This window comes from Budorcas taxicolor, chromosome 11, assembly GCF_023091745.1.
Source record: "Budorcas taxicolor isolate Tak-1 chromosome 11, Takin1.1, whole genome shotgun sequence".
NCBI classification, from domain to species: domain Eukaryota; kingdom Metazoa; phylum Chordata; class Mammalia; order Artiodactyla; family Bovidae; genus Budorcas; species Budorcas taxicolor.
This window is the reverse complement of record NC_068920.1, coordinates 46,379,614-46,394,259: the sequence shown is the minus strand read 5'-3', so window position 1 is coordinate 46,394,259 and position 14,646 is coordinate 46,379,614. Positions and strand designations below refer to the sequence as shown.

Below are 14,646 nucleotides of genomic sequence, written 5' to 3'. Positions count from 1 at the left end.
GGACCCCAGCTATACCTCCACTTTCTCCTCAGCATTCTCTGGTTGCACCACCCAGAGCCTGGCACAATGACCCTCTTTCTGAGGCTCCTGGCATCCCCCACTCTGCCTGGGGCAAGTCTGTGCAGAGCCTGCTCCTTCTTCATCCAGTTCACGGAGGCTGCCTCACTCTTCAGAAGTGCCGACAATTCTGAACTCAGGGTTTCTCTCCGGGCCTGAGTCCCTTGGCAGTTCTACTCACTGTCACTTCAGCCTCACTGACCACGTGCCTCAATCTGGGTGGCTTTTCAGAGAGACATTAGCAGGAAGCTTGGCATCCCTACCACACTGGACCCAGCATCTCCTGCATTGGCAGGTGGATTCTTTACCACTGAGCCATCAGGGAAGCCCAACACCAGTATTTTCAAAGCACCACTTAGAGCTTCTTCTTGGTTATTTGGAACACACAGCACCCATCATTTGTATCTGAGCACAGACAACCCTGGTCTCCCCAGATTCATCATCGGTTTCTTTGGGGGACATGGGAGGGTCTGAAGCAGCTCCACTACACTGGCAATAGAGTAGGACCTCCCAAACACCGAGGCCTTTCCTGGCGGAGACTGGCCAAGCACAAGGACAGATGGAGTAGATGGCCATGATACATTTTAATCCAGCACATGAGGTTGAAGGGTTAGAATTTTGTCTTCTGTGTTTGATTGCTACCAATGGAATGTGTCCTCCCCGCCCCCTGCTCCAAATTCACATGCTGAAATCGAAGCCCTAACTTGATGATATCTGCAGGTGGGGCCTTCAGGAGGTAATTCGGTCATGAGGGTGGGGCCCTCATGAATGAGATTAGTGCCTTTCTAAGAAGAGACCAGAGATCTAGCTTGATCTTTCCACTATGTGAGGACTCAATGAGAAGCCAGCAGTCTGTGCCCAGGAGAGGGCCCTCACCAGAACCTGACCGTGATCTCTGGCTGCCAGCCTCCACAACTGTGAGGGAGGAAGGTTGTTGAAAGCTACAGAACTTTTTTTTTTTTTTTTCCCCCAAACAAAGGCTTAGTGGTAAGAAGAGAAATAGAGGTTGTTTTGGTTGATCCAGGTGAAAATCTGGGGGTGCTACCATTTGTACCCTGGGTTCTCTCACCCTTTTAGGGTCCCACAGGGCCCATTCTGAAAACCAGTGGGCTGCTTGGTCCAGGAGGGTCCCTGCAGTTGTCTCCATTAAGGGTTCCTCTTCGTACTCTGGAATTCCTGGTCTGGATCATACTAGGTGCTCAGTCAAATCTGCTGAATAAATTGATGATGGTCTGGCTTTTTGTTTGCTCTCAAATTTGTGGTTCCCAGGCTCAGAATTCCAAAAGAGTATTTCAAGACTGTCTTAAACAATTTTCTGCCAAATGGTAGAAGGTGGCAATGGCAGTGGCCTGTGTGTGGAGCACGGCAGGGGTGCCACAAGAGGTCACTGCAGGGATTCTGTTTGGGAGAAAGAAATTTCTCAGAGCACTCAGAGCTGGAACAGGGAGGAGCCGTCAGAGTCAGGGCCCCTCCCGGCCCTCCTGGAGGCCCTGCTGGGATTCAGTGCTCTCACTGCTGGGTCTTCAGGTCAGGTTAGTGGGCCCTGCCTGGTGGTCATTCGAGGACCCACAGGGCACTGCAGCCACCGTGGGCTGTTGTCAGGGGCTGCTTCTGCAGGGTGAGTAGCCAGTGTGGGGCTCCCAGGTGGCCCCAGATCTCGCTGGGCAGTGTCTGCAGCAGGTTTACCCAGAGACGGCAGGAGCACCATCCTCCCTGGGCCGGGCTGCAGCTGTGTGTACCTAGAGGAGGTGCCCAGTGCAGGGGCTGGGTGCAGGCTTGGGTGGCTAGGTGGGTGAGGCGGGGTCCCCAGGGTGGTGCACACTATTTACTCGTCAGTCAAGTAGCGAATGCTGAGGAATGCGTGCTCCTGCCTGGGGCTGTCTTTTCCTAAAAGACCTCTCCAACCAAGACTTCCTTCCTTGCTCAAAAATGTCCAGTGGCTCAACTGCCGGTGAGTGAAATGCTCAGGTTCAAGGCTCTCAATAAACTGGCCCTCCTCACCATTTTAGCTTTCTTTTCTGGACGATTTCAGATCAACTCCCCACAGTCATCCTCCCCCCACCTCCTCCACACACAAAACAAACACATGCCACATGCATGAACACACACACTGCAAACACACATACACCCCGACTACCCACACACATATCCCCACATACATATACATATATACCACACACACACACACACTCTACATTCATACATTTATGTCTCTCTCAGACACACACCGCACACACGCATCCCTCCACATACATATACATACATACCACGCACACTACACACCCCCCCCACATACATACATATACATACACGTCACACTTACACTATATACACACATATCCCCCACATACATACCACACACACATCCTACATTCATACATATATATCACATACAAACTACACACACACATATCCCCCACATACATATACATATGTACCCCCCACACACACGCACACACACCCCAGCCCCTCTCCCCACGCTCCGCTCTGAGGTTCTGAGTCCTGCCCATTCTTCTCGGCTCGGCTCAGGCCCGTGGCTTTGGTGACATCCCCAGTTCCCGGAGCTCCGAGGACCTGGTGCTCGCTCTCACCTGTCACATTTCACGTGCTGCTCGGCAGTGCCACGCACCTTTTAAATTTTAATCACAGGCACTTGGTAGAGTTCTGATTGTGAGCTGAAGGAGAGCCAGTCCCTGATCAAATACTGCTCAGAAGAGACCCTTGAGAGAGAGGGCACAGCCCTGCATCCTGGGGCGGCTTCTCCCCGTCCTGTTCCCGCTCCCTGTGGCCATCAGAGGGCTGGGTGCCCAGTGTGTCACCTTGCCGTGTCCAGAGACACCCTCAGCGAGTCACGCGTTCCTAATGGGCCTCTTGCTTCTACAGAAGGTCGATGTGAGAACCATCTTGTTGGACAACATTTCGGTAACCTTTGCAAAACTGCAGTCGACAATGTCATTCACGGTCACTCAGAGTCCTTTATAGAAAGGTCCTCACAATAAATTCTGCTTTGTGTTTAGTTCCAGAAGAAATTCTCTTTCTGTAGATAAATTGGCATGCTCCCTGTTGTCAGAAAATGAAAACTACGGAACTCTGGGTGCTCCTCTTTCTGCTCCGCGGCTAGATAAGACAGAGTTGGATTTACTGCCTGCGTGTTGTAATCTGCTCAGCTGTGGGGTCCAAAGGCATTTACTCCTTCTACTTCCTTTAAATGGACTTATTTTATGTCCAAATGTTTCATTACACTTCTATAAGATGCGTGAGTCTCAGAGTTATCTGGGGAAGCGTTGACTCTGGCCTGTTTATTGCCTATGCCAGCTGCTGCAGGGACAGAGATGAATTTGCCTGCACCTAGCTTCCCAGGCACTCATATTTTCATGTGGAGAATAGATATGGAGATAAATAATTACAGGACAAGGGTGGTGCTCCAGCAGAGGTGCCTGATGCTAGAGGACAAGCAGACTGGGGAGAAGAGGGCAGGCGAGGCTTTGTGGGGAAGGCCAAAGCTGACTTGGTTTGGGGCTACAGAGGGAAGAGGATAGTGGATAGAACAAAGTGTGTGCGCTGTTGCTTCAGTCATGTCCGAATCTTTGCGACCCCAGGGACTGTAGCCCATCAGGCTGCTCTGTCCATGGGATTCTCCAGGCAACAATACTGGAGTGGGTTGCCATGCCCTCCTCCAGGGGATCTTCCCCACCCAGGGGTCGAACCCACGTCTCTAATGTCTTCCGCTATGGCAGGCGGGTTCTTTACTACTAGCGCCACCTGGGAAGCCCCACGGCACCTCTCACCTCACCATTTAACTTCTGCTTTTTGAGATTGCCTTTCTGCAAATTTTCTTGGGCATATGTCTATTCCCACAAACAGAGACACATTATTATGCAAAATACATGAGAAAACCTCTCCTGCTCAGACTCGCTCATTACCCCTGAACCCCCCCACCCCCCAAAAATCCCAAACCCAACTAACCAACCCCCAGCTACACACTCATGGAAACTTAGGAACATGGATGCCAAAGAAAGAAATACTACCAAAGGGAATATCAGAAATGGAGCAAAAGTAGAGAGGAGAAGAAGCAGACAAAGAAACAGGACAGGGAAGGGACCGCCATACAAACAAACCCACGGGAGTGGAAGGGTGAGAGCAGGCGTAGTCACCTCCTCATCGCTCCACCGAAGCCCAAACTACAGAGCGTCAGGAAGCCAAATACAGTGAGCGAGTTGTCTGTGGTCTTACAGAAGCTGTGGGTCCTGGCCTTCAGCCCCATCGCTAGTTTGAAGGCGAGGGTTAAGGCAAGAAATGGCACTGCAAGCGACCTGCTGCATCGAGACTTTCTCTCAAGGGGAAGTTTCTGAACTGAGACCCCTGGGACACAGCGCACCGGAGGGTCCACAGACCCGTCAGACAAGCTCCCAAGGCGCCTGGACAGCAGCGTGGCATTTGATCTCAAGATGGCAGCTGGAGATGGTACCACTTCGTCTTTAATTGGGACAGTCGGCTTTTAAGATAAATAGGCATTTCAAATGCTCTTAATGAGACTCAGCTGCAGTGTTTTTCGTTGGAGATTTGCAGATTCCTTCGGGCGAAGCTGGGCCCTGCTGAACCTGACACCGGCCATACTTTGGAAGAAGGCTCCGGAGAGGTGAGCGGAGGAGTAAGGAGGAGCCTGCTGTTGAAGACACGTGGCAGGGTCGGGACTGGGGGGCAGAGAGACTGGAGCCCGTCCTGCCCTGAAGGCCATGGAAACGGCTCCCCAGGCCGCAGAGCAAAACTGCCCTGGGAATGATTTGAGTGCTATTTTCCACATCATTGTTTCGGTTCAACAAGCATGATGCACACGGGAGAAGAGGTGCAGGGGGCAGCCCCGGGGATAACTCCCCATCCAGTGACCTGCACCTCGACACAGCTTCCAGTGGAGGCCCTTGTGCCCCGCCCAAGCCTAGGAGTGAGGACCCCGGCAGCCCTGGCTGCATTTGGAGGAAGGCGCTCTGTTGACCCTGCACAGAATCTCAGCGCCAAGCCCCTGCTCAGGCCTCTGGCAAGAGGAGAGCAGGCGCCGAACGTCTGCCTGACCCTTCAGTCCCAGGCCCAACAGGAGAAAGCTTAGGCTTCCTTGTTGTATGTTTCTGATGTAATCGCTAGTTATTTGATATGATCATTGTTATGACCGAAACTGAACAACCAACCTCTCCCTTAATCCAAGTTACTGGAGTCAAATGGATTACCCTCATGATGCTGGAGCTCAGCTCCATAGCCCCCAGAGACCCTGGGTGCAAGGTTTCTCCAGCTATAGGTGATTTCAGACATTCTCAAAGGGAACCCCCCTGTTTGGAATACAAGAATAGCTTATTTAATCAAAGCTCTAGAAGGCTTGATCCCCAGCTGGGCGATGAGGACATGGGGGTCCTGCCCAAGAACCCTGCTCCGCCAGCTTTCCAGGGAGCTGAACGCTCTCCCTGGGTGACTTCCTTGGGTTGTGCATCACAAGGGGGCATTTTCAGTGGATGCCCACTGCCTAAAAGGTGCCCAGGGCCTCTCAGAATATCACTCTGTTGATTAAGCGCTTGCGTTATGGGCCCATCATTGCTGTGGGCAGTAAATAGCATGGGGACCAAGGGCGCCCAGGGTGGACTCGGAGACCTGGTTCAAGTCCTAGCACTGACAGTTGCTGGCCTGTGACCCTGGGCAAGCCACTGAGTCACCTTCATCCAGAAAAGGCACTGGCCTCAGGACTCTTGGGCCCACAAAACAGTGCACAGACAGTCCAGCCACCGGGAGCTGTTTTTACCACCAACGGTCCCTTCTGGGATTAGCTAGTCAAGCTCCGAGTAGGACCCTGAGGAGCTGGGATACAGAAGGTGAGTTCAGGTTGGAATGTGGGGTAGAGAAGGTCAGAGGATGAGGCAGCCGCTGGGAGGCTGGGTGCCAGGTGCTGACTGCCGGAAGCAAGCACACCGGAGGGGGAGCCTGGCGCCAGAGAGGAGGGGCGTCCAGAGGAGGCTTCCCTGACAGCAGTCCTCCCCGCCCCTGACCTTCCTGAGGTCCAGCTAGGCGTGGGTTCCCCAGACCAGCTCAGTCTGTGTTACCTTCACCGTCCGCCTGCAGGCTCCACTCTACCCACCTAGAGCCACCTGCTGCACGTGCCGCTGGGTGATTTCCTCCTTCAGGCGACCTGTCAAAGACACAAAGGAAACCCCTGGTGAGTCCTCAGCGGGCTGGAGGAAGAGGTGGCCTTGGAAGCAGGGGGTGTATTAAAAACCTTAGGCAGGGTGAGAAGGGCAAAAGTGGGCACAGGGACCTCTCCTCCCTGGAGACTCTGCTGCCGGTGCAGGGGTCCTGGCTTCGAACCCTGGTCAGGACACTAGATCCCATCCACTGCAAATAAGACCTGGCACAGAAAAACAGACAAAGTTTTTAAAAAGGTGGGCACAGCTTCCAAGAAGAGCCCTTCATGCCCTGGATGTCTGGAAGAAGAGGCTACAGAGACTGGGCCCCTGGCACATCAGTATAAGCACACATTCCACCTTTGGAGTCAGTATCTGTGGGTTCAGTTATCTTAGTCTGTCCCTCATAATCTTTGCTGGGGCTATAGTCTCTTAAATAGTTCTGTGTGTCCATTATTAATGCAGGGGGAGGCAGGATTTGATCTTCTAATACTTTATAGGGCCCCCTTGAAATCCACTTCTTTCTTTTAAGCTATAAAGAAACCGTGTCAAATAAAAAATACTGTGGTTTCAGTTGACGATAACATTCATTTGAACACAACAGTTGGTCATTTGGTAGGAAACACATCTAATACCATATTGCATTAATACAGGTCTGGTGGCTTCCCTGCTGGCTTAGACGGTAAAGAATTCATCTATAATGTAGGAGACACAGGTTCGTTTTATCCCTGGGTCAAGAAGATCCCCTGGAGGAAATGGCAACCCTCTCCAGTATTCTTGCCTGGAGAATTCCATGGACAGAGGATTCTGGTGGGCTACAGTCCACAGGGCCCCAAAGAGTCGGATACGACTGAGCGACTAACATTTTCACTTTTCACAGTGAGTGGAACAAGGGAGGTGAGAGCACCGCTGTTCTCTGCAATGGTCAGAATACAGTTGGTTATTTGTTCTAGAAGCTACTTTTTGTAAAGAACATTCGTAAAAGAGAACATATTTAGAAGATGGTAATTGGGCTGGTGAGGGGTCTGAAACCACACCATGTGAGAAATGGCTAAGGTGACTGGAGATGTTTAGACAGGAAAAAAAATATTTGGAGTTCTGGAGACAATGGCTGTCTAAAAATCTAAACACTGTTATATGGCCGAGGGAACAGATTTATTTCTGTCCTACTGCCGAGGGTAAAAGTCAAGTTGAACGAAGGCAGATTTGGGGCTCAGTATGGGGAAGAAATGGCTTACGAGGACTGTCTCCATGTGGATTAAGTTGTCTCAAAATGGACTAAACCTCCTGGCAAAGAAGTGGGTCCCCTCCTGAAGGCTCTCAAGCAGAAGCTGGGCAGCTATGTGTTGGGCTGTTGGACGGAGAATTCCTGCCTGGGGTAGGAGCTGGGACGGAATGACCGCCTGGCTTCCCCCATCTCGGAAGCTCCGTGATGCCGTGCTTGAGGCCTGGCTGCATCGGCCGCCCTGGGGTTTGTTTATGTCCCAGGGCTCCACGCACTTGTTAACATGTCAGTGCTGTCTGTACTGCTTATCCCATTTGGGATACGAGATCAGGTCACTGCGGGATTCCGAGAGAGCCTGGGAACTTCACCGCCTCCTTTCCTCATATGAAGTACGTTCTGTGTCTCAGATGGCTTCCCAGGTGCTAGTGGTAAAGAGCCTGCCTGCAAATGCAGGAGACTTCAGAGATGTAGGTTGGATCCCGGGGTCAGAAAGATCCCCTGGAGGAGGGCACGGCAACCCACTCCAGTATTCTTCCTGGGAGAATCCCATGGAGGAGCTTGGTGGGCTACGGTCCCTAGTGTCACCAAGAGTCAGATCCTACTGAAGCGACTGAGCACAGCACGTGTGTCAAAGGCTATGCCTGAACTGAGTTTCCAGTGAAGTGGTCACAGGAAACCTGGTCATTCCCTGAAAGTTCTAGGGCATTCCTAGACTATGAAGGTTGGGAGGGATGGCAGAGGCCATGCAGTTTAATTTCCCCACCTAATTGAGGAGTCCCTTCTACAGGATGAAATGGTCATTTCACCCCTCACTTGCATGTACTTGGGCTGTTCCATCAGGTAAACCACACATAAGGAATTACTGACGTGGTGTTGATGCCTGACTCCTTGTAATTTTCCCATCTGGACTTGGTCTGTTCTCTGGAACAGCATAGAAAAAGGAATCCTCTCTTATGGTCAGTGAGACCCCTTCATACATCTGAGGATGCTATGGTTTCTCCACTTAGACATGTCCTCTCCAGGTTAAACATCCCCAGGTCCCTCAGCTTCACCTTGGAGACCACCTTCTCCTGGCGTGTCACAGTGCAGGTCTGCCATGACTTCCAGTGTCCCCCCCGGAGAGGACTAGGCACAGAGACGGAGCCAAGGACTGGGCAGAGCCATCATCACACCCCAATTCCAAGTGGGGGTAATGAGAACGTAGAGGCTGTGTTAGAAGGGAGTGGGGAGGTGGGGACCTGGCCCAAGGATGAGTACTGGAGGAGCCTGACAACTCGTCTTTCTGACCAGGTGCCTCCTCATCTACATGCCTCCACAGGACCATTTTCCCAAGCCTGGTGGCAGGTTAGTTACTCAGCCATGTCGGACTCTTTGTCCATGGGATTTCCCAGGCAAGAATACTGGAGTGGGTTGTCATTTCCTTCTCCATTCCCAAGCCCTGGGGAAGCTATTTTGGGATGATAGGGTGAAAGATTCTCACTGTCCCAGGCTAGGAAATGGTGCTCATGAAAATAGAGGGAGGTTTTGCCACCAGGACTGAGAGTTCTATAAACTCTGCAAACACAGACACCCGTTCCCTGTATGGTGAGCTGTACCTAGGGGACACGAGGTGGGTCGTCAGAACGCCGCATATTGATAGAGATAGGTTGAAAACGTGTTTTGCGATTCTCAGTTTGGGCCAATTTGGCTAACATCTACAAATCCGCCACAGGGTGATTTTTGTTTTTGAGATCTTCGCCAACAAGCTTCTAAAGATAGCCTCATGGCTGATATCTAATTGCATTTTCCAATAGAACCATTCTTCATGCGATGATAACAGTCTCTGTAATTGGCTGGATCTTGCAGCTCCACAGGTCTTGGCAAGAGGAGTTGAGGGGGATTGCAGAAATCACTCTGCATGCAGCTCGCTGTCATTAGCATGGTGGCAAATCTGCTGCTTTTGGCCTGGGTTCCTGGACACGTCCCTGTCCCGAGGTATGGAAAAGAGATGAAGCGGAAACAGAAGACTCCCAACCCGAGGCAGGAGATGGCGCAGAGGGGAGGAGTGCTCTGATTGTAGAAGAATGGTGGTAATTAGTAATTTGGTCTCTGATAATTTACAATGGTACATGCTAGAAACACCTTCTCTCCCTTTCAGATTCATTAACTGACAGAGTGGGGGTGGCAGCAAGGGGTTCAGGAGTGCACAGAGCTCCGGAAGAGATGCAGGACCTTAGAAACAGCTGCGTGGAGGGGTGCACTTCCTGCATACAGTTTGTCTGTACCAAGTGGCAGCTCATATGAGAGGTATAACCATCACGCAGAAGCAAAATTCATTTTTCAACCTGATACTCAGTTTTCTGGATGAAACAATTTTCCTGAAGCTTCATACTCTGTTTTGCATGCATATTAGTTTGAAATCATGTACCAGGTGAAAGCTGCTCAGCTGGTCCAGACCAGAGCCCTTCACTTACGTTCCCCCAGTATAGTTGTTGCAAGCTGTTTGTGCAGCTTCCACCATGCAGGGCCTTACTGAGGATGTTGATGTTACAGTCAAGCAATACCTATTTATTGCTCCTTCAGTCTGTGTTAAGCACGATGTTCTAAGTGCTATGGAACATACAGACTAGATTAATAGAAGACTCCATTCCAACTCAGAAAAGTTAGTATGATGTGGTGGACGGCAAACAGGTGGCCCACATGCTCTTTCTTGAAAAAGCTGAACCCATGGTGTTTCTAGCATGTACCGTTGTAAATTAGCAGAGACCAAATTACTAATTACCACAATTCTCCTACAAGCAGAGCGCTCCTCCCCTCCACGCCATCTCCGCTTCATCTCTTTTCCATACCTCGGGACAGGGGCGTGTCCAGGAACCCAGGCCAAAAGCAGCAGATTTGCCACCATGCTAATGACAGCGAGCTGCAGACCTTGCTCCTCTGTCGTGGATGGTTTGCCTTCCTGCTGAGCCTGACTTTGGCTCTTCAACCCAGCACTTTGGGCAGTGATAACCAGTCAGTTGAAGCTGGACTTGAGATGAAGCAAACCTCTTTGCCATTTTGATTATACTACAAAGTGATTGCAAATGTGTGGGTAAAGAGTTGTTACTGTTCAGTTGTTAAGGACTTCCCTGTAGCTCAGATGGTAAAGAATCTGCCTGCAATGCAGGAGACCTGGGTTTGATCGCTGAGTCGGGAAGATCTTCTGGAGAAGGGAATGTCAATCCACTCCAGTATCTTTGCCTGGAGAATCCTATGGACAGAGGAGCCTGGCGGGCTACAGTCCATGGGGTTGCAAAGAGTCGGACACGACTGAGCAACTAACACTACACTACTACTAAGTCGTGTTTGATTCTTTGCAACCCTACAGCCCACCAGGCTCCCCTGTCCTTCACCATCTCCCAGAGTTTGCTCAGACTCATGTCCATCGAGTTGGTGATGCCATCGAACCATCTCATCCTCTGTTGTCCCCTTCTCCTCCTGCCTTCAATCTTTCCCAGCTTCAGGGTCTTTTCCAATGAGTTAGCTCTTCACATCAGGTGACCAAACTATTGGACCTTCAACATCAGTCCTTTCAATGAATATTCAGGGTTGATTTCCTTTAGGATTGACTGGTTGGGTCTCCTTGACGTGCAAGGGACTCTCGAGTCTTCTCCAACACCACAGTTCAAAAACATCAATTCTTTGGTGCTCAGTTTTTTTTTTTTTTTTTTTTTTATTGTCCAACTCTCACATCCATACTGGATGACTACTGGAAAAACCATAGCTGTGACTATATGGACCTTTGTTGGCAAAGTGATGTCTCTACTTTTTAATACGCTGTCTAGGTTTGTCATAGCTTTTATTCCAAGAAGCAAGCATCTTTTAAATTTATGTCTGCAGTGATTTTGATTCAAGTTCAAATTCCAATTCTGTTACTTACTAGTATGGCAGCTTACTTAACATCTCTAAGCCTCAATTTTATCATTTGAAAGATAGGGAATAATAATCTAACTGTGATAATATCTGCTTTCTTGAATCTCAAGACTCTTGGATGGGATCAGAAGATAACAAACCAGCATCTGTGACACAAGACACTAGCTTTAGGCATCAAGGCACTTTCAGACATATTGGAAGGAAACTATATTTATAAGGTGACAGACCCTGAAGGGCCCACCATCGGTCAATGGTAGAAGGAAGTTGAGAGGAGGAAAAGGTGGGCTAGTGGTGTTGGGAAAGGCATCACTACTAAAGGTGAGATTTGAGTGGGGTCTAGAAAGAGCAAAGGGGTTAAGGGGGTGGGGGTTGGGAAAGCCATTCCAGCCAAAGAGAGCTGTTGGAGTAAGAGAGTGGAGAAGGCCAGGTGTACATTGGTTGAGGGAGGGGTTGAACGGGGGAGGACGGCTAATACTAGAGTCCTAGGTAATTCTGAAGGGCTTTGGACCCAGGTAGAAATCTCTTCTTCTATTTGACTACACCACTATTGTATCATAGCCCAGAGAAATCAAATGAAAATACACTTCAGTAGCAGGACTGGGGTGAGTGGAGAACACAGAATGTTTACTGCAAGGGGCCTCTTTGAAAGGGAAGGTCTAGTTAGTGGTTCTGAATTTGGAGCATTGCTTTTGACTGTGACATGGAAGCTGGTTTCTCTGTGTTCTAAACAGAGGACTGTGATTACCATAGGTTGTATTCCCTGAGTGGTTTGTAAGGCTGTTAGTAAAAAGAATGGGCCTAGCATAAAGCAAGTGTACAGTCTTAGATGAATTTCCAATAAATGAGTACATAAATCATTTGAAGCCTTAAAATCAGGCACCTTCATCTCCTCCTTGCTAATAAATATTTCTTCAGGCTTTATCTAAACATGTTTGTGAAATTTGACAACCTATTGAGTCAAGAATCACCTCTTCCCACCTCAGTAATGGTGGGTAAGATTAAAAAAGACTATTGAGAAGGCTTTGCTGGGTTAGGTGACAAGACATATTTCTGAAAACCAGAAGTGGGACAGAAATGGACAGTAGAAAGCAGAGCTTAAGCCTTCAGCCTCAGGACTCTGGCCCAGAAGCAGGAAGAAGACCAAGAGTGTGCTGTGCAAGACACAGTTTGAAGCTGCAAGGTGAGGGGAGACTCCCTGCCAACCAGCCTATGAGTGAAAGGGGGCCGAGGGAAACCAGTTCTTCCTGAGCCACCCAGTGCTGAGTTCATACCCCACACAGGCCCAAAATAGAAGAAAGGGCAAACTCAGTCTCTGTTCGCTGAGCTGAGATGCCCACTGACTTTCTGACTGGGTTGGCCACAGCCCCATCCCAGTACTGCTGGGAGCAGTGGCTTTGGATTGTCTTTCTTAGAGCTGCTTCTGGACAGGGGGCCTGGAGGGGCTGTCAGACAGAGAGGGGTGAGCACAGGAGACAGGGAGAAAGAGAAAGAAAGAAAGTGGTTTTCATTAAAAATGAACCTGTCCACCCAAATGCCAAAGCATGTGAATAAATCTAATGCTAAGATAGCAAAATCAATAGTTGGGACATGAATTAGTGAGAGATGAAAAAGTAGTTTTCTGGACAGGCAGAAGAGGACATTTATCGATACAGAAGCACAGAGGGTTGAATTGGTCTTACTCTTCCATTTACTGCACGCCATCCTCATAAGTCTGGAGAAAGCCTCCTCTGTGTGTGTGTTTATGTGTGTGTGCATGCGTGTGTGTGTGCGTGTGTATGTCTCTCTGTGTGTTTATGTGTGTGTGCATGCGTGTGTGCGTGCATGTATGTCTGTGTGTGTGTGTATGTGTGTGTGTGTGTGCATTTTTATCCCCATGCCTTACACCCCACCCCCATTCCTATTCTCCACTTCCTCCAGCAGGCACACACACTAATCTGTTTGCTGTGCATCTTTGTGTTGTGTGTAATAGTACAATCAGCATTATAAGCTTTCTGTGCAATTTTTAACTTATAGAAATAACACTGTGCTACAGCGCTCATTCTGTCTCCTGCTTATTTATCAGTACTGTGTTTTTGACAGCTACCTCTTTTGCTATATGTGCATCTAATTCTCAGTTTGTAACTGGTGCATACATTTTATGGTAAGTACCCCTGACTCCCCCATTTTCTTTCCCTTTCTGGAGGCTGGAACAAACTAGACTGCCCCCATTTCCGTGAACAGAAATAGCGCTGTGATGGCCCTTCATCATGGAGTCTTGTAAGTCTGTGAGAAATCTCCTTTGCTGGGTCTCAGCAGATTGGTGTTTTGAATTAACACTATTCTTCATCACAACTGTTCTAGTCTACACTCCCAAGACAGACTTCAAAATAAGCATGTTGAGAATACTCAAAGAGCTGAATGCAGGTGTAAGTTTTCTTTAAAAGGAACAAGAAATCATGCAGCAAACAGGAACTAATCTAAATGAAATAAGAGCAAGTGGGTAGGAAAGAAATTTTGAAAAGAAAACTAGAATCATTGAAACAAACAAACAAAAATAATAGAAGGCATAAGGGACTAAACCCCAGACTGGACATATTTTAAGGGTGAGTTAGTGAACTGGAAGATAGTATAGAAAAATCCATCCCAAACACAGCACAGAAAGCAAGAGGTAAAGCTGGCAAGAGCAGTTAAGAGTCACAGAGAAGTGACTGAGAGGCTTCATCATCAGTCTGGTAAGAGTCCTAGCAGAAGGGAATGAGGCAATAGTGAAGAAGCAATATTGGAAAAGATAGCAGTTGAGATGTTTCCAGAATTGAAGGAAAACATAAGCCCTTGGGTTGACAGTGCACTCCGAGCATTGAGCAGGATAAATAAAAATAAATCTACCCCTGCACATATCATAGTGCAACTGCAGGACTCCAGGGGAAAAGACCCACTATTACCAGGCTCCAGGGAACCTGCAGAGAACTGCTCAGACGACAGCCCCCTCCTCAGTGACAGCCAGAGGCCCAGGAGATGATGGAGGGAAATAATTGTCAACCTGAACTTTATACACAGCCCAACTATCATTCATAGGTGAGGACACAAGAAAGTAATTTTCCATCGTAAGAGGACTAAACTTTCATTATGGACAGAGACCCCTCTCCAGCAGGACTCACTGAGAGGCAGCCAAACAAGAGAGCATGGAGTCTGGAGCCAAGCTCCCTCATCTGCAGACCAGCCAGGTCATTTGCTGGGCAACTTCGGGTAAGTAGGTGTGTCAGTGTGCCTCAGTTTTCTTATCTGCAAAATAGAGATAATGACAGTATCTGTTGAGAGGACTCAACTAGGTCA

General features: G+C 49.1%; 1 protein-coding gene across 1 annotated transcript in view; it reads right to left on the bottom strand.

The window, feature by feature from the left end:
- The window catches only part of KIF6 (kinesin family member 6), a 417,940-nt gene that overhangs the window by 22,566 nt on the left and 380,728 nt on the right, over window positions 1-14,646 (bottom strand). Inside the window, exon 16 of the mRNA XM_052648206.1 lies at window positions 6,176-6,226. Within this exon, the coding sequence (XP_052504166.1) occupies window positions 6,176-6,226 (51 nt within the window). The remainder of the gene's footprint in view (window positions 1-6,175; window positions 6,227-14,646) is intronic.